Raw genomic sequence first — 25,788 nt, 5'->3', positions numbered from 1 at the left:
ACCATTTGCTTTGATTTCAAATAAAAGTAAGTGGGTGCTGGCTGGGCACAGTGGCTCATGCTTGTAATCCCAGCACTTTGGGAGGCCAAGGTGGGTGGATCACTCGAGGCCAGAAGTTTGAGACCAGCCTGGCCAACATGGTAAAACCCCATCTCCATTAAAAATATAAAAATTAGCCAGGTGTAGTGAAGTGCGCCTGTAGTCCTAGCTATTCGGGAGAGGCTGAGACATGAGAATCACCTGAACCCGGGAAGCAGAGGTTGAAGTGAGCCAAGATCACATCACTGTAGCCTGGGTGACAAAGCAAAATTGTCTCAAAAAAAAAAAAAAAAAAGGGGGCCAGGTGTGGTGGCTCACACCTGTAATCCCAGCACTTTGGGAGGCCGAGGCGGGGGGATCACCTAAGGTTGGGAGTTCGAGACCACCCTGACCAACATGGAGAAACCCCATCTCTACAAAAAAAACAAAGTGGTGGCACATGCCTGTAATCCCAGCTACTTGGGAGGCTGAGGCAGGAGAACTGCTTGAACCCGGGAGGCAGAGGTTGCGGTGAGCCGGAGATCGCGCCATTGCACTCCAGCCTGGGCAACAAGAGTGAAACTCCGTCTCAAAAAAAAAAAAAAAAAAGGAAGTGGATATAGTGCAATGGGTAAGAGCCTTGGCTCAGGAGCCAGGCCAGCCTGGATTCACATCCTGGCTGTCTGGTTATGAGCTTTTGGATCCTGGCCAGTCATCTCAACTTTTCTGAGCCTCAGTTTCCTCATCTGGAAATGGGGGATAACAACTACTTAATAGGGCTGCAGTGAGAATTAGGAAAAAGATATATGACAATAACACAACGCTAGGTACATGGTAAATGCTCAATAAATGAGAGATACTATTATCATTAACAGTGAATCCAACTGCCAGATACATTATAGGTAGGCCGGACATGGTGGCTCATGCCTATAATCCCAGCACTTTGGGGGTCTGAGGCAGGAGAATTGCTTGAGCCTAGGAATTCAAGGCTATGGTGAGCTATGATGACACACTGCACTCAAGCCTGGCTGACAGAGTGAGATACTGTCTGAAAGAAGAAAACAAAAATAAAAATTATGGGTAAGGAAACTGAGGTCCAAAAACGGTGTCTTGACCAAGAATTTTAGCTTGTTGGTGTCAGAGTAAGAACACAACCCACATCCCCTGACTTCTAGTACAGCTTGGCACAATTCATTGTTAATCTATGCTCTAGAAGCAAGGTGAAAGGAAGCTGATTCAAGACAGGAGACTTCAAGAATCACAGCTCTCCCAAATCTGAAAGGAGTGAAAAATCTTTGGAGATCCCTATAGGCAAATCTCCTGTGGCTCAAGGGTAGCATTTGCCTCAAAGGGGTTCAATCTGGTATTATCTCATTTTTTTAGTATTATGGGAAATAGATACTTAGGTACCTGTGATCAGAATCTCAGGATACACTGATGAAACAAAAATGTGAAATTGATATTATTATTAATACTTTATTGTGAGATATGGGTGGATCCAGGTCTAGGTTTGGAGGAAAAAAAGAGATAAGGTTTCTAATAGAAAACTGGAGTTAAATTAAGTAACAGTTCTTTAAAAGTGCCAGCCATCCCCCCACCCCAACTCCCCAAATAGGAAATGGAATATCACCTACAAAATGAATACCATTTTGTAGAATGGCCTTAATCAAATGTTACTTGAATGCCATAAATGTTGGGGCCCTAATTTTACCTTACCTCTATCAAAATGATATTGCTGGGAGATGATTTCTCCCCAGTATTTAGCACACTCTGCAGATAGCTTCTTTGGTTTGTCTAGTCGACGAATTGCTAATGCTTGAATGTGTTTTTGGAAGGCCTCTTCTGTCATGTCCTCTATGGACTTTTCCATGGTAATTAAGAAAGCTTCCACTCTGCTTTCTAGGTAGTGAGGTGGCTTTTCTGACTGGATGATGAATCGCAAGCCCTGTATGCCATTGGCTCGACGTGGCCCGCTGAAGACGATATAGCCTGAAACACAGATATCAGCCAGTCAGGACCTTGGCATTTGAGACCTGGGTCATTTTTAATCCTTTAAAAACTAACCTGTCTGAGCAAATAAAATCTAGTTTAAGGTTTTAGATTACTCGCCTCTTAAAGAAATATGAGCACTTAAGATAGTTTCAGTTCCTAAGGACAGAGCAGAAGAGCTCTCTGAAGAATTACAAGGTTGGAGACGACTTTTTCTTCTTCTTAGGAAAAAAAACCCTATTCGTTATTCAAACTCCCATCTTGTCATTCCTCACTCTCTGCTAGCTAATCGTCTTCAATTTATGCTAAAGTTACTCCTAGACTATAAAATGCTGGACTCATTTTCATCCCTTAGTCACAGTCCTAGCTGTGTTTCCTTTAACATCCAAGTTCAGCATATGAACCTGGCTCTCCTACTGTATTTCTTGTTAAGTAATCCATTCCTGAACCAATTCATTCAGAATGCAACTCTCTAGAGATGAAGCTAACTAAAAGTCATACTTCCATGTTATCTCATGAAGCCATGCACTACCTCCCTTCAACACCTTTTCAAAACCAAGCTCTTGGCTTATCTCCTTCAGCTGCCCTGCCCTGATCCACCACCTTCAACAGCTGTGGTGCCTCTGGGTCTCACTTCTGAGGAAGTTTCTTTCTTCAACATAGCCACTCATAGTTTGATTTTTTTGAGATGGAATCTCGCTCTGTCACCCAAGCTGGAGTGCAGTGGCACGATCTCCGCTCACTGCAAACTCTGCCTCCTGGGTTCAAGTGATTCTCTGCCTCAGCTCCTGAGTAGCTGGGATTACAGGCATGCACCACCATGCCCAGCTAATTTTTGTATTTTTAGTAGAGATGGGGTCTCACCATGTTGGCCAGTCTGGTCTTGAACTCCTGACCTCAGGGGATCCACCTGCCTCAGCCTCCCAAAGTGCTGGGATTACAGGCGTGAGCCACTGTGCCCAGCCAATAGTTTTAGCTCTTATAATAATATTTACCATGCTGTACTAAAATTATTCCTTTACAGGCCTGCCATCCTGATTTGACTGTGAGCTCCTTGAAAGGAAGGACCATCCAGAGCATCCATTTTCCATGTCCAGCACCTAGCACAATGTGTATTTAAACAACGACGGGTACTTGGAGAGACTCATCCTTTTTTCACTGGTTCCCTTCTGTCATTACTGGGGCTTCTTTGAACTTCTTTCCTCACTGATCAAATCTGCCAGGACCTCCAGACTTTTAACAATGTCTAAAACTGCAAACACTTGCTGAGAACCTTCTGTATGTTCCAGGCTTGGGATATAAAGATGAATGAGAGATAATACCTGCCCTCAAGGAACTCAAACTTTATTGAATCTAAGCTCCTCTGGATGGCTTGTTTCTCATCTTGCTATCCATAAGCTTGTCCTTAGTATCCTTTCCCCCCACCTAAAATGCCTTTCATTGACATGTATGTAATATACAGTATCATCTCATAAAGAATTGCTTTAATGTCCATAAGATAGTGATTGCTTATCTTTTAGAAGTGGATTCTCTGTAACAAGGTTTTCTCAAGTCTCTCTAAGTAGAGCACGCCTGATACACTGTCAGGTGAAAATGTGGAAAATGTTTTACAGGGAAAATAATTCATCAAAGTCTACAGTACCCTGCTATTTCCCCACTTTCCTCTCACCCAACTGCTCCTTGGTGCGCAGGGTGTTGAAGCAAGGTTCCGAGATAATCTGACAGAAGAGCTCCAGAAACATATTCTCTGAGGTGCTTTGCATGTCTGTTTGGTAGTATATCTCGATGCCACAGTTATTGTGAACTTCATTTCTCTGCTGATAAACAAACCATCCTCCTAGGAAGTTTCAAAAAGACAGCAGCAAGTTCAAAAACTTATTTGGGGTTTAATAAAGTCAATGCTATGTCTGCCCACACTTACGGATGATAATTTAGACATTAATAGAAAAGGGAGGTAGAGAAGCCTGGAGTTATATTTCACTGATTTCACTTTTCTGATCATGTCCAACTTTGACCAACAGTCAAACTTTCTGATTATAAATTGGCAGCACTAAGTTCCCTCTCATCAGAAGGAGGGGAGCCAGCAACATGGCTCACATTTATAGTCCCAGCTACTTGGGAGGCTGAGGCAGGAGGATCACTTGACTCCAGGAGTTTGAGGCTGCAGTGAGCTGTGACTGTACCACTGCGCTCCAGTGGTACAGAGTGAGACCCTGTCTCAAAAAAACAAAACAAAACAAAACAAGCAGAAAGAGAGGAACGTGGCCTGTAAGCCTCTCTCCCTCACCCACCTCACATTCTTCTAGCTTTTTCATACCTTTTTTTTTTTTTTTTTGAGACAAAGTCTTGCTCTGTCACCCAGGCTGGAGTGCAGTGGTGCCATCTCAGCTCACTGCAACCTCCGCCTACCGAGTTCAATCAATTCTCCTGCCTCAGCCTCCTGAGTAGCTGGGACTACAGGCATATGCCACCACACCTGGCTAATGTATCTATTTTTGGTAGATACAGGGTTTTGCCATGTTGGCCAGGCTGGTCTTGAACTCCTGACCTCAGGTGATCCGCCTGCCTTGGCCTCCCAAAAAGGTGGGTTTACAGACATGGGCCACCGCACCTGGCCCCCCTTTTTTTTTTTTTGAGATGGAGTCTCAACCTCCATCTCCTAGGTTCAAGCAACTCTCCTACCTCAGCCTCCCAAGTAGCCGGGATTACAGGTGCCTGCCACTATGCCTAGCTAATTTTTGTATTTTTAGTAGAGACAGGGTTTTACCACGTTGGCCAGGATGGTTGCAAACTCCTGACCTCAGGTGATCTGCCCACCTCGGCCTCCCAAAGTGCTGGGATTACAGGTGTGAGCCACCGCACCTGGCTGCCTGGCCTTTTTCACACATATTCTAAAACATCTCCTTGGTTGCAGTGAGCTGACATCGCGCCACTATACTCCAGCCTGGGTGACAGAGTAAGACTCCATCTCAAAAAATAATAAAAATAAAGATAAATAAAACATCCCCTTTATAATGCCTGAACATTTTCCTTTTCACTTGAGACAGTCTCTCACTCTGGCACCCAGACTGGAGTGCAGTGGCACAATCATGGCTCACTGCAGTCTCAATCTCCTGGGTTCAAGCGATCATCCCACCTCAGCCTCCGCTACAGGTGTGTGCCACTATGCCCACTAATTTTTTTTATTTTAAAGTTTTTGTAGAAACAAGTTCTCACTATGTTACCCAGCCTAGTCTCAAATTCCTGGCTTCAAGCAATCTTTTTACGTTGGCCTCCCAAAGTGCTGGGATTATAGGCATGAGCCACCACCCTGGCCTGAATATTTTATTTTTAAACAGTAAGAGCCTTTCCATGGAGAGTTAAGTGAAGAACTATTTAAAGCATTCACATCTGATCAGTTGGCTAATTCAGAATGATTTCCTACCACCTAGCATTTTGAGAATGAGCTGTGAACTGGGCTATTTTTGAACATGGAAAAATTTGGAAGGGTACTTAGGAGGCAAAAGAGATAAGATCCTAGGAAAGAGACAGAAAGAGGGAAGTGGAGTCAAAAGAAGTAGGAAAGATGAATTTCACTTTGAAATATTGTTTCTAGACTGGCCTCACTTTGAAGTCAACTGCTATGGCTCTTGAAAAGCATATCCTGAGTCTTTCTCTAATTGTAGTGGAATCAGCATATCCTGATTCTTGCCCTGGTTGTAGTGACTGAGGAATAAACTAGCAAAAGTTGGAAATAAACCACTACCAGATCTGTGATGACTGGTCATGCACAACAGCAGAGCTGGGCTCAACGTATCTCTAAGCGTTCAACAAAGGTATCCTGAAGTAATAATATGTTCCAGTTGCTTTAGAAGCTACTCAAATGAAACAGACACACTTTGGCTTTAAGGAAAGTACAGTCTAATAAGAAGATGGAGATGCACTTCAATCCCAACACAAGAGAAGTGCTAAGTAGCTTGAATAGGGAGGTTCAGAAAAATTGTGCTGCAAGTCCAGAGGTAGATGTGATTATTTCTAGCTGGGAGTTTTAGAAAAAGTTTAGTGGAATAAGTAGCTTATAAAATAGGCCTGGAAGAAGTAGGATGTAGGCACTGGCCCATGAGGAAGAAGGCAGAAAGAACACCATTTTGGGAGGATAAAATAGCTGGGGGGAAAAGGCAGCACAGATGGTTAATGCATAGGGAACAGCCAAACAATCAAGCTTGGCCAAAAAAAGCTTCTCTTCCTTCATTTAATATACCTTCTATTACACAGTTTTGAGCAATATCGACAATAATGCTTAATGAGTTTTTATCAGAAGAAACCACTGTTAATGTAAAAGTAACCCAGCATTGTAAACTGCAATATATAAATTCAATAAGTCTTTGTTAATCCCTTATAAAAATATATTTGTAATGATTACAAGTTATCTGCACCTGTGGGTTTCCTAAAACTATTTCTGCCAAAGAATCCTATGGGTTTCCAATTAAATATTATAATTCCAGTTTCCATTTTTATAAATGTATTTTATTTCATGACTTATAGTCAATAGCTCTGTGATACTTTTACTTCCTAATTCCTGTTCATTCAAGTACCCATCAATTCCAGTATCATTCTCTTCAAAATTATTGCCTACCTCCAATTTTACTACTTTGGCCCTCCTACCAAAAATTTTTTTGGCTGAATTATCTATCTCTAATCATACTTCTATAAATAGTAGAGGTTCCCAGGTAAATCTTTGGCATAAAACTATACCAAATTCAGTCCACCTGTAATCACCCACACTGTTATGTCAAAGTAGTCCATCCCCAAAGTTACAACATCTCTACTTACTGTCAGGGAGCTGAACTTCTCTATACCGAACCAGCTGGCTTGGAAGGAGAGGTTTGGTATGAGCATGTTCAATAAGGGTGTCTTCGACCATCTGCATAATTCCTAATGCAGCCTGTAGAAAAAGATATGTCCCAGTATATTACAAAAACATAAACATATCTTGTTTGTGAAATAAACTAGCTTTGTTTATCATAAAAGTGGATTTTTAAATCTTAAATACATTTGATCCTACTCAAATGGATAAAAACTGAGTTTGTCAGTATGGTCATTTTGCAATAGAGTCAATACGGTAGTGGTGAAAGAAACAGACACCCAAACAATCATCAACACTGATGCTGATGCTGGAAAAAGGCACTGCCCAAGATGGTCCCAAGTGAAATGATCCTCACTACAGACACCTGGGGTCACAGAAAAGCAAGGGAGGCAAACATAGGTTTTATTGTAGATAAAATGACCTTGGTAAGAATCTTGCTTCTGCCACTTATTAACATCTGACCTTGGGCATATTGTGCTGGAGGGGGTATAGCAGAGTGGTAGAGACTAAGGGATCTTTTCTTTTTTTTTTGAGACAGAGTTTCATTCTGTCACCCATGCTGGAGTGCAATGGCACAATCATGATTCACTGCAGTCTCAACCTCTAGGCTCAAGAGATCCTCCTGCCTCAGCCTCCTGAGTGGCTAGGACTACAGGCATGCGCTACCACACCTGGCTGGTTTTCAATTTTTTGTAGAGTTATGTTGCCCAGGCTGCTCTCGAACTCTTGGGTTCAAGCAATCCTCCTGCCTCAGCCTCCAAAGTACTGAGATGACACGCGTGAGCCACTGCACCATGCCGAGACTGAGGGATCTTGAGACAAGACTGCCACGGAAATTTTGTAGTGCTTTCCATGTGCTAAGTACTTATCATGTACTATTTAATCCTTACCACACATGATGTAGGCGCTTCTATAACTAATTTTACAGAGAAGAAAACAGATAAGCACAGAGTTAAGACATTTTCAAAAGATTACAGATCTGGTATATAGCAGAGCCAGGATTTGAATCCAGGCTGTCTGATTCTACAGCACGTGCTCTTATCTACTATACAATTATGCCACCCTATACAGAGTAGGGATAATTACTCCCATTTCCTCCTATGATTGCATAAGGTAGGAAACAGCAGAAGAGGCAGCCATGGAAGTAGGTCCTCAGTTAATCACCATCATTCTACTTTCCCTGTGCTCTCTACCTTCCTCCACAGAGCGAGACGGTTGAGTAAACTCTAATGTGTTTCTTATCACACCATGCTGGTTAACAATCTTGAGAAAGACTAGAGGGAAAAAATATCTTGCAATGATCCACAAAAGACTGCTAAAACCTCAACCACCCACCTGCTTTGTTATGTTTCCATGGAGAAGGGCTTCAATGTGCAGCCGTGACAGGAGCTGAGGTATGAAGGCCTTAAGGCGAGGAAGGGTTACATCTGCAAAGGTGTAAGAAGACATAGTGAGTGCTACCTATGAGGGTTTTTTTTTTTTTTTAATTTGAGATAATTTGAGACTTACCAAAGATTTGCAAAAATAGTACAGAGAGTTACTGCAAACACTTCACTTAGTTTTCCCTAATGTTAACATCTTTCAGAACCATCAAAACTAAGAAATTAACATTGGTATATACTATTAACCAAAGTACAGACTTTATTTGGATTTTTCCCATTTTTGTCTTTTTTTTTTTATTCCAGGATTTGATCCACAACCCTCCATTACATTTAGCTGTCATATGTCTTCAGTTCTCTCTAATCTCTGACAGTTTCTCAGTCTTTCCATTTATTTCATGACATTAAGACGTCTGAAGAGTACTGTTCAGTTATTTTATAGAAGTCCCTCATTTGGGTTTGTCTAGTGTTTTCTCACAATTAGATTTCATGTCTGTATTACTATAAAGAATACCACAAAGGTAATGCACCTTTCTCATTGCATCCTATCAGGGGACTCATGAAGTTGATATGTTGTAGTACTTAGTGATGTTAACACTGATCACTTGGTTAAGGTGGTGTCTGCCACATGTCCTCACTGTAAATGTATTATTTTATTCTTTTGTTTATAATCTAATAACTCATATATGCTCTATATGCAATTTGGAAAAGCCCACTTGCCCATCTACACCTATTTTTCCTATTGTAATTACTAAATATTTATTTTGGAAAAAATAAATGAGATTATACAAATATTTTTTTTTTCTTTAAACTTGACCCACTAATTTTAGCATCCATTAGTGGTTACTGCCTGTAGCAATTATTACTACGGAGTTCTAATGGCAATTTTTCTACTTCCCTCATTCTTTTTATATATATTGATTTAATCCTTCTGTAAGGAAGAGCTGTCCCTTCTCCATTAGGACACCATAATAATAATTGCTACATGCAAGATCTACCAATGGATGCTAAAATCAGTGACAGACATTTAAGGAGAAACACGGGAATGGAAATAACAAGTGCTTACCACAAATCAGGAATTTTACAGATGTTATCTTTCACACTATGAAGTAGGTACTATTATCCCCACTTTAAAGATAGGAAAATTAAGTTAAGAAAATTTAAGTCTGTTGTTCAAAGTCATTAAGCTAGTAAATTGCAGAGCTGGGATTTGATCCTTGGTCAGTTCCAAAGTGGATGTTCATTCTACTCCACTGTACTGCCTTAGGAGTCCTCTTCACTAGGCTCCCTCAGCACTCTGCAGCTTTCCATCACAATACTTACCCCCTTGTCTCTCTCTATTAAAATGATCTACTCACATTCACACTTCACCAGACTGGAGGTCCTTCATCAAAGAAACCCCATCTAATTGATCATTTTAAATTATTATTTATTTATTTTTGAGACAGAATCTTGCTCTGTCACCCAGGCTGAAGTGCAGTGGTACAACCTCCGCCTCCTGGGTTCAAGCGATTATCCTGCCTTAGCCTCTTGAGTAGCTGGGACTACAGGCATGCACTACCATGCCTGGCTAATTTTTGTATTTTTTTGTAGAGATGGGGTTTTGCCATGTTTAATTGATTATTTTTTAATCTCAACACCTGGAGTTTTGGGCTGGGTGCATGGTAGTCAGTAAATGCTGCTGGACCACACTGAACCCTGAAGTTCTTGCTACCCTGGCACTTGGATAGCTGAATGATTTAGAGTCACTGAAGAGGCAGCCTCTCACACTGAGTTGTTTCCAAATGAAGCCATTCTGCCATTTTGGATTATTGTAGGATTATATATATCAAAATGGAATAATTATTTACTTGAGCAGAAAAATTTAAACCAAAAAAGTACTGACTTTTCTCTTTATAAAATCCATTTTAGAAAGCCTTCATATCCCTCTGAGATACTATAGAGCTTATTCTGCTTAAAATTAACATGCCATCTGACCCAGATTCTAACGAAGGGTGAAAAAAACCCTCAAACCTTTGCTTTTTGATCATTATAAAAGTAGGCTTTGTTTTGGAAAACATTTAAAATTAATTGTGTGGTATTTTTTTAAAGGTATAATTCTTGCTATTAATTGGATATGACCATAATCATTTTGCAAAGAAAAGCATATTATTTGTCCTGATAAAAAATGCACCTGTTCTAGTTAATGATTTTCATAATCTAGCCTCCTATCCAATGCCTGAGGCAACCAACAAAATAATGACTTTCAGTACTTTGCTCAATTTGTGTCACTGAAGACATCAAAAGCATAGTGTTACATAAGTATAAGAACTTGTCATAAAAGGTTATTAAAACATTCAACAGAATCCTTTTTTTTTTTTTTTTTTTGAGATGGAGTCTCTCTCTGTTGCCAGGCTAGAGTGCAGTGGACGATCTCAGCTCACCGCAACGTCTGCCTCCCGGGTTCAAGTAATTCTCCCATCTCAGCCTCCCAAGTAGCTGGGACTATAGGCGTGTGACACCATGCCCAGCTAATTTTTGTATTTTTAGTAGAGATGGTTTTCACCATGTTGGTCAGAATGGTCTTGATCTCTTGACCTTGTGATCCACCTGCCTCGGCCTCCCAAAGTTGCTGAGATTACAGGCATGAGCCACCACGCCCAGCCCAGAATTATTTTTATTGTATTTTAATGCTTATGACTGAGCACATAGGAAGAGAGATTAATTGGTGAGGTAACGTTGAGAAGTAAAAAATCTAAAACAATAATAAAGGGTGATACCAATCTACATTTTTTCACAATAAAGAAATCCTGAAAGTAATTTCTTTGCATTCAATAGGCATTCATTAGATACACACTGAGGGCATAATATTATACTAGATACTAGGTGAAGAAGTATGGAAGGAAGGTATAATCACTGCTCTCAAGAATTTTAGATTTTCAAGCCAAACTCCTGAAAAATAGATTTAAGATTCTAGGAAAAAAAACAACAAAAGATGACTCTTTAGGCTTTATACATTTTCCAATTTTTAACTGAACTGATCTAAGGATGCTAAAGCAGGAAAAAAAAAAAAAAAAAGCCTGAACATTGTGTGTTAAGACTTTGAAGTTCAGCTAACTTTTTCTTTTCTTAAAACTTCAATATTGGTCGGTTGCAGTGGCTCACACCTGTAATCTCAGCACTTTGGGAGGCCAAGGTGGGTGGATCACCTGAGGTCAGGAGTTCAAGACCAGCCTGGCCAACATGGTGAAACCCTGTCCCTACGAAAAATACAAAAAATTTGCTGGGCATGGTGGTGTACGCCTGTAATCCCAGCTACTTGGGAGGCTGAGGCAGGAGAATCGCTTGAACCCGGGAGGTAGAGGTTGCGATGAACTGAGATTGCACCACTGCACTCCAGCCTGGGCAACAGAGCACACTCTGTCTTCAAAAAAAAAAAAACAAACAAAAAACCTTCATTATTAACAAGGTTAGTACTTGGGTCAGAGCATTTACTCTGCAGAAAAAAAAATTTTTTTTTTTTGGAGGCACAGACAGAGTCTTGCTCTGTCATCCAAGCTGAAGTGCAGTGGCGTAATCATGGCTCACTGTAGTCTCAACTTCCCAGGCATAAGCAATCCTCTCGCCACAGCCTCTTGAGTAAGTGGGACCACAGGTGTATGCTACCACATCCAGCTAATATTTTTATTATTTTTTGTAGAGACAGAGTCTCACTATATTGCCCAGGCTGGTCTCAAACTCCTGGGATCAAGCGATCCTCCTGTCTCTGCCTTCCAAAAGTACTAGTATTACAGGTACGTGCCACCGCACCCAGCCCGTCTGCAGAAATCTAAAAATAGTAATAATTAACTGGTATAGGTCCAGATTGAAAACAGTATATATGGCTAACCTGCCTGAATGCAAAAACCACTTCAAAGCTACCACTGTTTTTTTTATTTTATTTTAAATTGAGAAATAATAACTGTAGATATTCATAGAGTATATAATGATGTTATTATATATACATATAACGTATAGTGATCACATCAGGGTACTAAGTATATCCATCATCTCAAGTTTATTTATCATTTGTTTGGGTTGGGAATGTTCAATATCTTCCTTCTACCTATTTAAAAGTATATGTTACTGTTAATTATAGCCATCCTGCCCACCACTGTTTTTATAAAACATAGGCATAGCCAGTTTTAATAGAACTACACGTTATTTAAAAGTATAAACAGTCAATATCAGAATAAACCAAAATGAATTTAGGAAAAAAATGAAGAAAGTATTAAGCTTTAAGTAGAAAGTCTCACCATCTAGAGCTTCTTTTAACTCATCTTTAGTCCAGGCCACTTCAGTCATCAGCAAGCGGAGGTAGTACATGGCATGCTGGTGAGGCTGTTCAGCCCGGAAATTGTTAAGAGACCGCATATACTAGTGAAGGAGACATGCTTTCATTAATTTTATAAATCTTTTAAAAATCATTTCAAAAGTCCAGTTATAATCAAATTTCAATTCTCTATAAACTATGTGTTACTAGGATATTTTCTTCTTTCCCCTTTCTGAAGTTATACAATTAAGAATGGGGTTTACTCCTCTCCGATACTTACATAAAAGTGCATGCTTTTTCATTTGTTCAGCATCTGACACGGACTATAAATGCCTTCACTATGGGATATCTTTCGTCCCTCAGAAAGTTATCCCTAGTTTTCAGGGATGTCTTTTGGAATCTTTAGGTTCTATGCTATAAAGCCATCCCCAAAGTCTCCATAAGCAAACAACACAAATAGGTAGCCATATAAAATATGGGATCTTTATTTGAAAACTGATGGTAGTTTCTTCTGGTATACAAGAAAAGGTCACAGTTTAGCTTCAGAAGCAGCAGCTGTTCATCCCGTACTTCCATTACTGGGCCAAATATGAATTGAATTTAAGTGGAAGATATGTCAAACCCAAATAGTGTGCTCTAATGTGACAAGGTCTTGTGGGAAAGCAGACCTCAGTCTGATGAATTGTGTGTTCTTCTGAACTGGAGGTTGGGATGGAACATTCAAGGAGGCCTTGACAGCCACTAAGTACTTCTCTTTGAAATTTTGAGCTGCAACTCTGAATTGCAGTGAGCTCTTGGCACCCACAGAGAAGAGGCCAGGTGTCCACAAGAGTCAACTAGGCTTTCTTTCTGGCTGGAGTATCAGATTTTGCAAAGACAAGGTGAGATGACTGCAACAGGGTTATGAATGCTTCTTTTACTCCTTGCTTCTTTTATGAAAACTATTATGAAAACTTTTTATAACACAGCAATATTATCTTATGAATAAAAAAACAGGGTTCAGAAAACTTACTGCTTCTTTGATAATTTCAAATCTTTTTTCATCAATCTCAAAGGTAGCCATTTTCTCAATAATCTTCTTTAGTAAAATTGGCTGCTTGTCATTGTAACCTTTCACGGAAAGCTACAGAAAGAATTCAGGGTATTAAAAGTCTAAAAATATCACAAAACAACTTCCAAATAAACGACTTGATTTTTAAACATGTAGAAAATTCCAAAAGACATATAAAAAATGAAACATTCACTTTAATGTCTCATAAATATATAAATATAGTGTAACAGGAAGATAACATTAACCATCTTTTTTTTTTTGGGACAGAGTTTCACTCTTGTTGCCCAGGCTGGAATGCAACGGCACGATTTCGATTCACTGCAACCTCAGCCTCCCAGGTTCAAGCAATTCTCCTATAACAGCCTCCAGAATAGCTGGGATTACAGATGTGCGCCACTAGGCCCGGCTAGTATTTTGTATTTTTAGTAGAGATGGGGTTTCACCATGTTAGTCAGGCTGGTTTTGAACTCCTGACCTCAGGTGATCTACCCGCCTCGGCCTTCCAAAGTGCTGAGATTACAGGTGTGAGCCACCATGCCCAGCCTTAACCATGTTTTTAAAAAAATTTATTTATTTATTTATTTATTTATTCATTCATTCATTCATTCATTCGAGACAGGGTCTTGCTAGGGTACCCAGGCTAGACTCAAACTCCTGGGCTCAAGTGATCCTCCTGCCTCAGTCTCCCAAGTAGCTGGAACTATATGTGTGAGCCAAAGTACCTGGCCATTAGCAATCTCTATACCCAAAAGCATAATTTTACTTTTCTGAAACAAAACCAACAGTAAGTAAACTCACCTAACATTGAATTATGGTGGCATATACTACATCATCAAAATTCAAGTTCTCATTATAAAATTAATTGTAGAATGTGGCTAAGTTTTTTCTTCAAAAAGAATATCTAATGAATGGCAGGCTTAAGGTTTTTATAGCTGAGGTAAGAAGATAAAAATCACAGGGCATAGTGGCATGTACATGTCATCCCAGCTACTTGGAAAGCTGAGATGGAAGGATTGCTTGAGCCCAAGAGTTTAAGACCAACCTGGGCAACATAGTGAGACTCCTGACCTCAGGTGATCCACCTGCCTAGCCCCCCAAAATGCCGGGACTATAGGCACGAGGCACGGTGCCATGCAGGATCCACAATTCTAACCACTTGCTTATTTGATAAGTTCTGTTGCTGTTCCAAAAGCTAATGGCAAAACAAACATGTAAGAAGGATACAGCGTATGTATCATCAGGATCTTGGCTTAGCACATTTTTTTTTTTTTTTGAGACAGGGTCTGACTCTGCCACCCAGGCTGGAGTGCAGTGGTACAATCTCGGCTGACTGCAACTTCTGCTCCGCGGACTCAAGCGATCCTCCCATCTCAGCCTCCAGAGTAGCTGGACTACAGCCATGTACCACCACGTCTGGTTAATTTTTTTGTATTTTTTGTAGACAGGGTCTTACCATGTTGCCTAGGAGGTTGGTCTTGAACTCCTAGCTCAAAGCAATCTGCCTGCCTTGGCCTCCCAAAGTGCTGGGATTATAGGCGTGAGCCACTGTGCCCAGCCAACTTAGCACAATTTACTTTGTCTCTAAATGCCTAACATTTTGAGAAGTGGGGAATGGAGAATTTCTATCATGATATTTCCACATGGTGGCACCCAAAGCAGTAGAGGATACACTGCAGCTAGAATATCATGAAAGTCTCCATGCTGCGCAGGATGATAGGCAAGAACCTCAGCAGGAGGGAAGGCCACTGGCCATGGCAAGCACATCATGTTTCCTACTGGAGGAGCTAGACTGACAATTAGCAGAAAACCCATTTTGTCATAAATAAATATTATGTGTTTTGATGGTAATATGCTACTAAAAATCAACAGAAAAAAAGAGAAAACAGATGATTACTTTTCTATTTGGAGTTAATTTTGATCTCTGAGCTTCAAACTTCTGTGGACTCTGAGAATGGTTAGATTAATATACATTCTTATACATTAAACAAAAGTTACCAGAGAATTTATTTATGTGAAGAAAAAAAAGTCACTGGAAAATAAATAAAATTTAAAACTCCTAAAATCTTTTGTGTAAGAATTTAAATAAGGAGTACCCCAAAATGCTCTTGTTTTCATTTTTACTAAAATATGTGATACATTTTCAAGAAAAGTGAAGATGAATGTGTGCTATGAAAGGGATGTTAACTTGGAATTGAGATATAAGCAAGCTTGAAAACACATTCCAAAGACAGGATCTAGTTATTTCTTAGATGGATTTAATAATGCTTATTTTAAAACACACATAAAATAGGTAATGGTGCATGCTACAAAATAAATTAAAATGTCAGGTTTATCTGAATATAGAAACTTTATACTACTATCTGCAGAAATAAAGGGAGCCTATTTATAAGTAAAATTCAATCACCACAACAACTATTGATATCTTCTACTTACAGATGTTAATATACTCAATTATATGGAAAGAACAACATGCTTTCAGGATTAATATGTTAAACATCTCAGGCAGAAGAACATGCAAATAAATGTAGCACACATACATGTTCACAAGATGCACTAAACTTTATTAAATCATTCATTAGTGGAACTAACACTAATTTGAGTTCTTCAATCATCAAAAAGGTGCAAGGAAGAAAACCATCAACTTTCTTGTTTAAAAATGCAGAAGTTAATAGTTTTCCCAAGCTCAACATAATGCTTAAACGGGGTGGTGCCTTTTCTTTGGTTTTCATTTTACTTACAAGTATTGCATTCATTCCTGATGCAATGCCATAGCTCAAACCTGAGAGGCGTGCTGCATATGTATACTCTTTTAAATCATCCTTCAATAACCTGATAAACAGGTATGTCATGTTGCAATGAAGAGGATCAGCATAAATGTAGCGACTAACAAAAAGAAAAACAAAAGAAATGCTTTGATACCTCAAGCAGTGGCATGGTAATGAAGAAACATGACCGAAGAGTATGGATATGCAGCCTCATGATCTGGATTTCTAGGGAAATAGTATATGACAACCTTAGGTTTTACAAAAGAAGGAAGACTTCATTTTCCTTTGCCAAAGACCAAGATTTTAAATACAGAATGGGTAAGATCTAAACCTAAATCAGGGTCCAATTTTGTTTGAGTAGAAAAATATGACATTCTGATGAAAGACATTAAAAAAAAAAAAGAAATCAAGGAAAATTTGCATAATATGAATGGTATGTAGTTGAACACTTAGAATAAGAGCTAACTTAAAAATTAAATGAGAAAATATGATTAGCCATAAAGATTAAAAAAAAGAAATTAAACTCATACCCTCAATCAAAAAATGCTTCCATCAAATCAATATAAAAAATGTTGATGAGTGGAAGGCTCTAAGGCGTGGGTACTTACATACATCCCATAGATGGTATTTTGGAGATCATAGCTCAAGCCTGCTAGCTCTGCTGCATATGCATACTCGTTGAGTGAATCTTTGAGGAGCTCAAGGTACAAATAGGCCATGTTACAGTGCAAGGGGTCCACATAAGCAAATGGGCTGGAAGAAAATGTTGACAGTAAAATAGCTGATTTTATTACTTCTCAATGTGATATGGCCTTTTGAGAAGGATCAAGATATTGAACACCGGTTAATATGATTTCCTGAGGATATGGTTGAATTCTTGAGGTTATTTCTTCTTATGAGGAAAAAAACAAGATGTCTGAAAAAGAAGCCTGAAACGTATGTGTATGTGTGTGTGTGTGCGCGCGCGTGCGCACGCACTGCTGGTGGCGAAGAAGGAGAAGGAACTGCCTACCCCAGATGGTGTGGCAGAACTGACAAGTTAGAAATGCAGGGTATGTGAGGAGTGGGAACGGGCCAAAATGCATGGCTATGCTTAGGCTAACGGGAGAAGCACAGTCGACAGAACAGATACAGCATTTGCATGTCTTCCTTCTCTCTCCAATCAAGTCACACCCTTGGTGGACAGGAGTAAAAGACTGGGAAATGTGTCTGTGGTAATTACATGAACTTAGAAAAATTGAGACCTGTGAAAATGTTAGCTTATCCCTGAGTTTTCCCCAAAACAGTAAAGCTAGAGAACTGTCAGTAAAATAATTGATAATTTCTATCATATAGCAGCAGCCAAAACTACGGAAAAAAACTAAAATAGAAAAATAGTTAAATGAGAAAGAACAAAGAAGAAAGAATTATAGAGTACAAGAACTAAACAACCACAGTGATCAACTAAACTTCATTTCCCAGATAAGAAACATAATTTTCTTCAGGTCCCCTGAGTTCGTGGCAGCAGAGCTAGGATTCAAATGCAAGTTAAACGACCTGCTCCTCTGACTATACAACCTTGCTTACCTTTTATCAGAAGAAAGTAAAAGTTTCACTCATTCAACAAATATGTATTATATGCTTACTACAGTGCCAGGCTCTTTTCTAGGCACTGAAGATAAAGAGTGAACAAATCAGGCAAAGTCCCTGACCTCAGAGCTGATAATCTAGCTAGAGGGGACAAATAATAATAAATTTAAATTTGACATTTTAGTTGGTGACAGTGTTATGGGGTAAAATTAAGAAGGGTAAGGGGAATAACAAATGATGGGGTGATGGCAGCAGGGAAGAAAGACTACTGCTTTACATAAGAATGGCCAGTCAAGGCCACTCTTATCACGTGACATCTGGACCCAGACTTGAAGAAGGCGAGTGAGTGAGCCCTGGGGATATCTAATGGGTGGAGTGGAGAACTTCCCAGGCTGAAGAAATAAATAGCTAGTGCTAAAGGCCTGAGGCAGATGCCTGCTTGGCTTGTTTGGCAGCAAATTAAAAGTTTCACTCTATTTGTATCACAGTAAATATAACTAATGTACTGAAAACAAAACCAACATTTTGTTTTTTAATGTTGAGTCAAGGTCTCACTGTGTTGTCCAGGCTGGTCTTGAACTCCTAGGTTCAAGTGATCTTCCTGCCTTGGCTTCCCAAAATGTTAGGATTACAGGTGTGAGCTATTGCACCCAGCCAAAGTCCAACAATTTTATCAAAGCTGATAAAAAAGCAAAAATAGGGATAAAATGTGTAGTCACTTAGAGAATTAAAATCAAAGACAAAGTTCTACAGCTATCCAAATATTCTCCAACTGGAAAATTTGAATAAATGTTCTGCCATAAAATTTTTTAAAGTATGATACATGATGACAGATTTCCTTCTTTGGGCAAATAGCAGCTCAAAAACTTAAGGCACAATTCACAAAAACAAAATCATCAAAACAAAAGAGAGGCTACGACAGAGGTCGGCCCCACAGGCAACTATGCACCATTCTCAGATGGAAATGAAAAGCCAGAAAGTTTGGGGTTTCAAAGCACTACGGCTCAGGCTTAGAAAATAATTCCAAGGAGTGTCCTAAAATGCTGTATCCAGCCTGGCAAGGTGGCATGCGCCTGTAGTCCCAGCTACTCAGGAGGCTGAGATGGGAGGATCACTTGAGCCCAAGAGTTTGAGGCTGCAGTAACTGCACTCCAGCCCTGGGTGACAGAGTAAGACTCTGTCTCCTAAAAAAAAGAACAAAAACAGCTGTATCCACAGCAGCTGTGCTGGTGAAGTGGAGAAGATACTAAACTAACTTTTAAAAGATAATAGGATTCAACAGGGATACCTAAATTCTGGTTCATGTGTTAATTTAAAAAATATATTATTTTGTAACCAGATACTATATGCTTAAATATGGATCACAGGGTTTTAAAAACCATAGGTAACTACACATAATATAATCTTATTTCTGAAAAGATGAAAAGGATATAGACACACACATGAAAATTTCAATTAAAATGTACAAGAAACAGAACAGTGGTTACCTCTAGGAAGACAGACCAGAGGATGGGATTTGTGTGGGAGGTAGACATTTTCAATTCTAGGAAATGTGCTAGGCAGTTTAGAGAACACAAAAATGTAAAATGGTCTCTCAAAGGGTATTCTAAAGAAATTCATCATCACAAAGGCCAAATGGGAAAATGGTGACAAGCTGCTTACAGTGTTAAAAATCTCACTCTCAAATATCAAAAAATAAAAAGCAGCTTTGTAATGCCCTTTACCAATAATAAGCCACAACCTGACAGCCCATGTTTGGTGTAAACAATAAAAAAATCTCTGCACAGTTCTAGATAATCTGTAACTCTCATGCTATAAAACCACAATATTTATAATCACTATAATCTCAATATATTTGTTGATGGAAAATCAGATTCTTTTCCCTTTTTCCAAAGCATTTAAACCATATCTACCTTTAATTTCATGTCAAGCCAACTGAATAAAAATTAATGAAAAAGATGATTATCATATTGAACATTACTGAACAAATAAACCATGACAGGCTTATCTTACAAACCACTGAATTTTAGAAATATAAAATTATAAAAAGTATAAACTCACAAAGTAAAATCTGAATTGGGTGATTAACACACAAATAAGTAAAGGAAGACAGAAACGAATTGAAAATGCACTGAGAAATTACTGCAATAGCATTACTCATAAATTTTACTAAACATCTTCTCCCTTTTTATTAGTAATTTTTAAGTAATCAAGCCAGAAATAGAGGAAGCTCCAGACAAAAGACGAAACAAGACTCAGGATAATTTAGTAACTAGTACCTCTTCTTCTAGACAAGTTCCAGGAATACAAAACCAAAGCAATAAAAACACCCCAAATTATTTATTCTTTCTTCAGTGAGTCTTCTGGGTAAATCTACGGCCTCCTCAGAATCCAAAACCCTGAAGGCTAAGAAGGTCGTCCTAACAATAGCTAACATAAATCATTTCAGCTAAAGGGTATACTCTGACTCAGTATATGGAAGAGTCAGTACATTTTTAATGGAAAAAAAAAAAGAGTTAACAACATTGGTTTTTAAAATACCTCTTAACAGCAACAGCCTCTCCTTTTTTTTTTTTTTTTTTTTTTCCTGAGGCAGAGTCTCACTCTGTCACTCAGGCTGGAGTGCAGTGGTGCAAACTCGGCTGACTGCAACCTCCACCGCCTGGGTTCACACCATTCTCCTGCCTCAGCCTCCCGAGTAGCTGGGACTACAGGTGTCTGCCACTATGCCCGGCTAATTTTTTGTATTTTTAGTAGAGACGGGGTTTCACCGTGTTAGTCAGGATGGTCTTGATCTCCTGACCTCATGATCCGCCTGCCTTGGCCTCCCAAAGTGCTGGGATTACAGGAGTGAGCCACTGTGCCTGGCCAGCCTCTCCTTTTCTTTATATTTATTTATTTATTTATTTCAGCCTCTTCTTTTCTAGGTGAAATAACTCTAATTCCTTTTATTTCTAGACATGGATGTTTAAGAAGAACAGACAACTTTTGGAAATGTAATTTTTGATTTTTATAAGAAGCTTTATAAGCTAGACTCATCTTACATACCTGAAAAATTCAAAGTTGAGACAAGCCTTCGGCAAAAAAAACTTATCATCTTGTTTGAACCAGAGTTTGCTCATAGCTGTATCCTGTGATGGAGAAACAGTTTGGTTAGGGAAATAGAGGTGCATTCAGCAAAAATGTTCAATCAAATCACTCTTCAAGAGGAGGAGGACAGAGGCAATAGAGTTTTGTTCTGGAGCTGCTGTCCCATGGCCCTGAAACATACTCAGAGTCAGGAGGTAGAAAGCTGGAGACAAAGACTGCAGACTCCTGTAGCAGAGTGAAATCTGCCTTCTATTTCCCCTGTATTAGGGAGATGGGGGTACAGAGAAGGAAAAGACAGATCAGAGAAGCCAATACCAACTGTCCTGTCTTCATCTTTCCGGACACTGGGAGGCAGGCAGAGGCAGAAGTCCCTTGCAAGCGAATGGCAGCCAGCTTCCAGGGTGGCCCGCCTGCTGACATTCACAGTCTTGGGTGGTCCCCTCCCACACTAGACCAGGTTGGTCTGCCTTACTAACAAAATATGACAGAATTAATGGTATACCTCTGAGACTGCATTTATAAAAGACACCGCGGCTTGCATCCTGATCACTCACTTTCCCTCTTGGATCATTCACTTTGGGGGAACCCTGCTGCCATGTCAAGCAACTCTACAGAGAGGTCCATGCGGTGAAAAATTAAGGCTGGCCAACAATCACATAACTGAACTTGGAAGAGAATCCTCCAGCCCTAGTTGAACCTTCAGATGACTGAAGCCTTGGCCAACAGCTTGACTATAACCTCACAACGGGCCCTGAGCCAGAACTACCCAACTAAGTCACTGCTGGATTCCTGGCCCTCCTCAGAAACTGTATATGAGGACTGGGCGTGGTGGCTTCACTCCTGTAATTCCAACACTTTGGGATGCTGAGGTGGGCAGATCATGAGGTCAGGAGTTCGAGACCATCCTGGCCAACATGGTGAAACCCCACCTCTACTAATAATACAAAAATGAGCAGGGTGTGGTGGCTCGTGCCTGTAGTCCCAGCTATTTGGGAGGCTGAGGCAGGAGAATTGCTTGAACTGGGACTTGGGAGGCAGAGGTTGCAGTGAGCCAAGATGGTGCCACTGCACTCCAGCCTGGGTGACAGAGCGAGACACCGTCTCAAAAAACAAAACAAAACAAAACAAAAAAAAGAAACTGTGTGTGAGATAGGGTACAGTGGCTCACACCTGTAATCCCAGCACTTTGGGAGGCCAAGGCAGGCAGATCACTTGAGGCCAGGAGTTTGAGACCAGCCTGGCCAACTAGCAAAACCCTGTCTCTACTAAAAATACAAAAATTAGTTGGGCATGGTGGCACATGCCTGTCCCAGTTACGAAGTAATCCCAGTTACTTCGGAGGTTAAGGCACGAGAATTGCTTGAACCTGGGAAGCGGAGGTTGCAGTGAGCTGAGACTGAACTACTGCACTCCAGCCTGGGCAATGGAGAGAGACTCTGTCTCAAAACAAAAACAAAAACAAAAATTGTGTGAGAGACCAGGAATGATGGTTCATGCCTGTGATCCCAGAAATTTGGAAGGCTGAGGCAGGAGGATCGCTTGAGCCTAGGAGTTTGAGATCGGCCTGGGCAACATAGTGAGATCTCACCTCTACAGATATATTGAACGATTAATTAGCTGGGCATGGTGGTGTGTGCCTGTAGTCCTAGGAACACAAGAGGCTGAGGTTGGTGGATCACTTTAGCCCAGGAGGCTGAGGTTACAGTGAGCCATGACTGCACCACTTCACCACAGCCTGGGCAATGGAATGCGAGTCTTAAAAAAAAAGAAAAAAACTGTGTGAGATAATAAATGGTGCGTGGCTTTTACTGGCTAATTTTTTTTTAGTAGAGATGGGGTTTCACCATTTTGGTCAGGCTGGTCTTGAACTCCTGACCTCGTGATCCGCCCACCTCGGCCTCCCAAAGTGCTGGGATTACAGGCACAAGCCACCGCACGTGGCCTAACTTAAATGTTATGGTTTTAAGCTGCTAAGTTTTGGAATAATTTAATACGCAACCATGGATAACCAACACGGCCAAGGATGAACAAATAAGCTATTTATCTTGCCTCTCCACTTCACTCATGCTATACTAAGAATGGCTTTAGTCACTTGAAAGTACCTTGAAACTCTGGGAAGAGATATAAATGGTTTAATGTTCTTGTTAGTTTGCTCTGGGAAGGCCTATTTAAAACAAAGAGCAAAAGTCAGATATGGTAGCTAACACCTACAATTCCAGCTACTTGAGAGGCCGAAGGAGGAGGATCACTTGAGGCCAGGAGTTCCAGACCAGCCCAGGCAACATAGCAAGATCCCATCTCTACAAAAAATTAAAAACAAACTAGCTGGGTGTGGTGTGCGTCTGTAGTCCAGCTACTTAGGAGGCTGAGGCCAGAAGATGGTTTGAACCCAGGAGTTTCAGACTGCAGTGAGCTATGATCCCACCACTGCACTCCAGCCTGGGCAACAGAGAGATCCTGTCTCCAAAAATAAATAAATAGATAAATAAAAACAATACATAAAAAACAGGAGGGGTAAATGAACTTTCTCTTTGCATAAGCTAATACAAAACTCTTTAAAATGTCATTTTTAAAGAAAAATGGGCTAGGCGCGGTGGCTCATGCCTATAATCCCAGTAGTTTGGGAGGCCGAGGCAGGTTGATCACCTGAGGTCAGGAGTTCGAGGCCAGCCTGGCTAACATGGTGAAACCCCATCTCTACTAAAAATACAAAAGATTAGCTGGACGTGGTGGCGGATGCCTGTAATCCCAGCTACTCGGGAGGCTTGAACTTGGGAGGCGGAAGTTACAGTGAGCCAAGATTATGCCATTACACTCCAGCCTGGGCAACAAGAACAAGACTATGTCTCAAAAAAAAAAGAAAAAACAAGAAAAGAAAAGAAAAAAAAAGAAAAATGGTTGCCTCATTAATAATCTAGTTGCTTAAGACAAATTTTCATGTTCCTAAACACTGATTGTTATCTCACTGAACTCATCTAAATTCTTCCAAATGTCAGGTCATTTGAAGAAGATAAAAAGAAAGATGTGTGTGTGTGCCTATAGTCATCAGTTTACAAACAGTTTAGAAGGGAGAAGAAATACGTTTAGAAGGGAGAATGTGCTGTAATAATTTGATACAATTTTTTTACATACTTTACTCAAGCTCTGAAACAATGGCATGAAAAGGACAGTCTGAAAAAGAGGGGGAAGGAACCCTACTTCTCAATAGCACTTCGCACTAGTTTATTATTCCATTAATTTAATATAGTCACTATGTCATAATGAATGTTTTTAAGGGCAGGAAATCCAACAGCTCCCCCTGGACCTGCTCTCTTTCCGGCTTTAGAGATCCTTTCTTATCTTTAATGTCCACGACGCAGCACAAACTTACTTCCTTATTGGGTCTTCAGCAGACATGGAAAAGAGGCACAGACCTTTCCACAGACTTGTGGTTACAGCTCAGACTTACTTTTTTCTCCTATAAAGAAAGCGATTCCCTAGATTCTGCATTGTTTAGTTTTGTTTGCTTGCTTTAATATTTTCAACCTTCTAATATTTCTTGTAGTTATTCTTTCTGCAGCTTTTTTGTCATCTATCAGTATGTGAGCCCCCCCAAATCAACGTAGTACCAAATGTAAGAAATCATTTCTCTAGTCCCCCATGTATTAGGTCTGTCCCCCAATTTAAAATCACTGATTCAAACACATTACCTTAATAAGAGCAGGGTATGGTGTCGCCTCTTTTTCTAATGGTAAAATCTCAAAATTCGTAGGAATAAATTCATTCTTTGTAGGAAGTTTAAATTTCCCATTCAGGTCAGCATTTTGCCATTTCTGGATGAGTAATGAAACACACAAATGCAGTAAGAGCCTGATTTAAGACTTTAAAATAGTATCTCTGCTCAATATATGGGCAAGTATTAAGTGCACAAATGTCACACAGCATTGTTTTCCATCATATATAAAGGAGGTACTACCAAATCTACTGATGGGTTTTCATGAAACTTGAGTCGGTCTTTCTAGTACTAGCAAAGATTTTGTGCTCATATATCTATCCTTCCTCTCCACATCTCCAAAATGACCAGCTGAGGAACAATCTGAGACTATGGAACACAGAAAAGCTGACTGGTCCATATGCAGATCATGTTTATTCTAGCTCTTTAAATAATGGAGAATAATCTGCCCAGGAATATATTCCCACAACTGCTAGACAATAGGTCATTTATATAAGAGCCATAGTTTCAGCTATACAAAGTTATATCCATGTATGACCTGAAAGCCAGGCTAAAGGGGTGTCTTTCACTTCAGTACTTCTCTCTTTTTTTTCTTCTGGAGACAGAGTCTTGTTCTGTTGCCCAGGTTGGAGTGCAGTGGCATGATCTCAACTCACTGCAACCTCCGCCTCGTGTGTTCAAGCGATTCTCATGACTCAGCCTCTCAAGTAGCTGGGACTACAGGTGTGTGCCACCGCACCCGACTAATTTTTGTATTTTTAGTAGAGATGAGGTTTTACCATGTTGGCCAGGCTGGTCTTGAACTCCTGGCCTCAACTGATCCACCCACTTCAGCCTCCCAAAGTGCTGGGATTACAGGTGTAAGCCATCATGTCCGGCATCACTTCAGTACTTCTTTTTTACTTTTACAGACAGAATTTCACTCTGTTGCCCAGGCTGGAATGCAGTGGCGTGATCTTCACTCACTGCATCCTCCAACTCCCTGGGATTACAGGTGTGCACCACCACACCCAGCTAATTTCTATATTTTATTAGAGACGGGGTTTCACTGTATTGCCCAGGCTGGTCTCAAACTCCT

General features: G+C 40.1%; 1 protein-coding gene across 3 annotated transcripts in view; it reads right to left on the bottom strand.

Moving 5' to 3' along the window:
- IDE (insulin degrading enzyme) overlaps positions 1-25,788 on the bottom strand; it is a 112,329-nt gene that overhangs the window by 9,971 nt on the left and 76,570 nt on the right. For 2 of the 3 annotated variants that reach the window (XM_010381319.2, XM_010381323.2), the window contains 9 exons: positions 24,688-24,810; positions 20,957-21,039; positions 16,948-17,092; positions 13,536-13,646; positions 12,507-12,627; positions 8,189-8,280; positions 6,820-6,931; positions 3,677-3,844; positions 1,735-2,007 (listed from right to left, as the gene is read on the bottom strand). In XM_010381319.2, coding sequence (XP_010379621.1) covers positions 1,735-2,007; positions 3,677-3,844; positions 6,820-6,931; positions 8,189-8,280; positions 12,507-12,627; positions 13,536-13,646; positions 16,948-17,092; positions 20,957-21,039; positions 24,688-24,810 — 1,228 coding nt within the window. Of the gene's footprint in view, positions 1-1,734; positions 2,008-3,676; positions 3,845-6,819; positions 6,932-8,188; positions 8,281-12,506; positions 12,628-13,535; positions 13,647-16,312; positions 16,458-16,947; positions 17,093-20,956; positions 21,040-24,687; positions 24,811-25,788 lie in introns of all 3 variants that reach the window. The other variant, XM_010381320.2, reaches the window with a different exon arrangement.

The sequence above is a fragment of the Rhinopithecus roxellana genome, chromosome 11 (genome assembly GCF_007565055.1).
Source record: "Rhinopithecus roxellana isolate Shanxi Qingling chromosome 11, ASM756505v1, whole genome shotgun sequence".
NCBI lineage: Eukaryota > Metazoa > Chordata > Mammalia > Primates > Cercopithecidae > Rhinopithecus > Rhinopithecus roxellana.
This window is presented reverse-complemented; position numbering and strand designations above follow the sequence as displayed.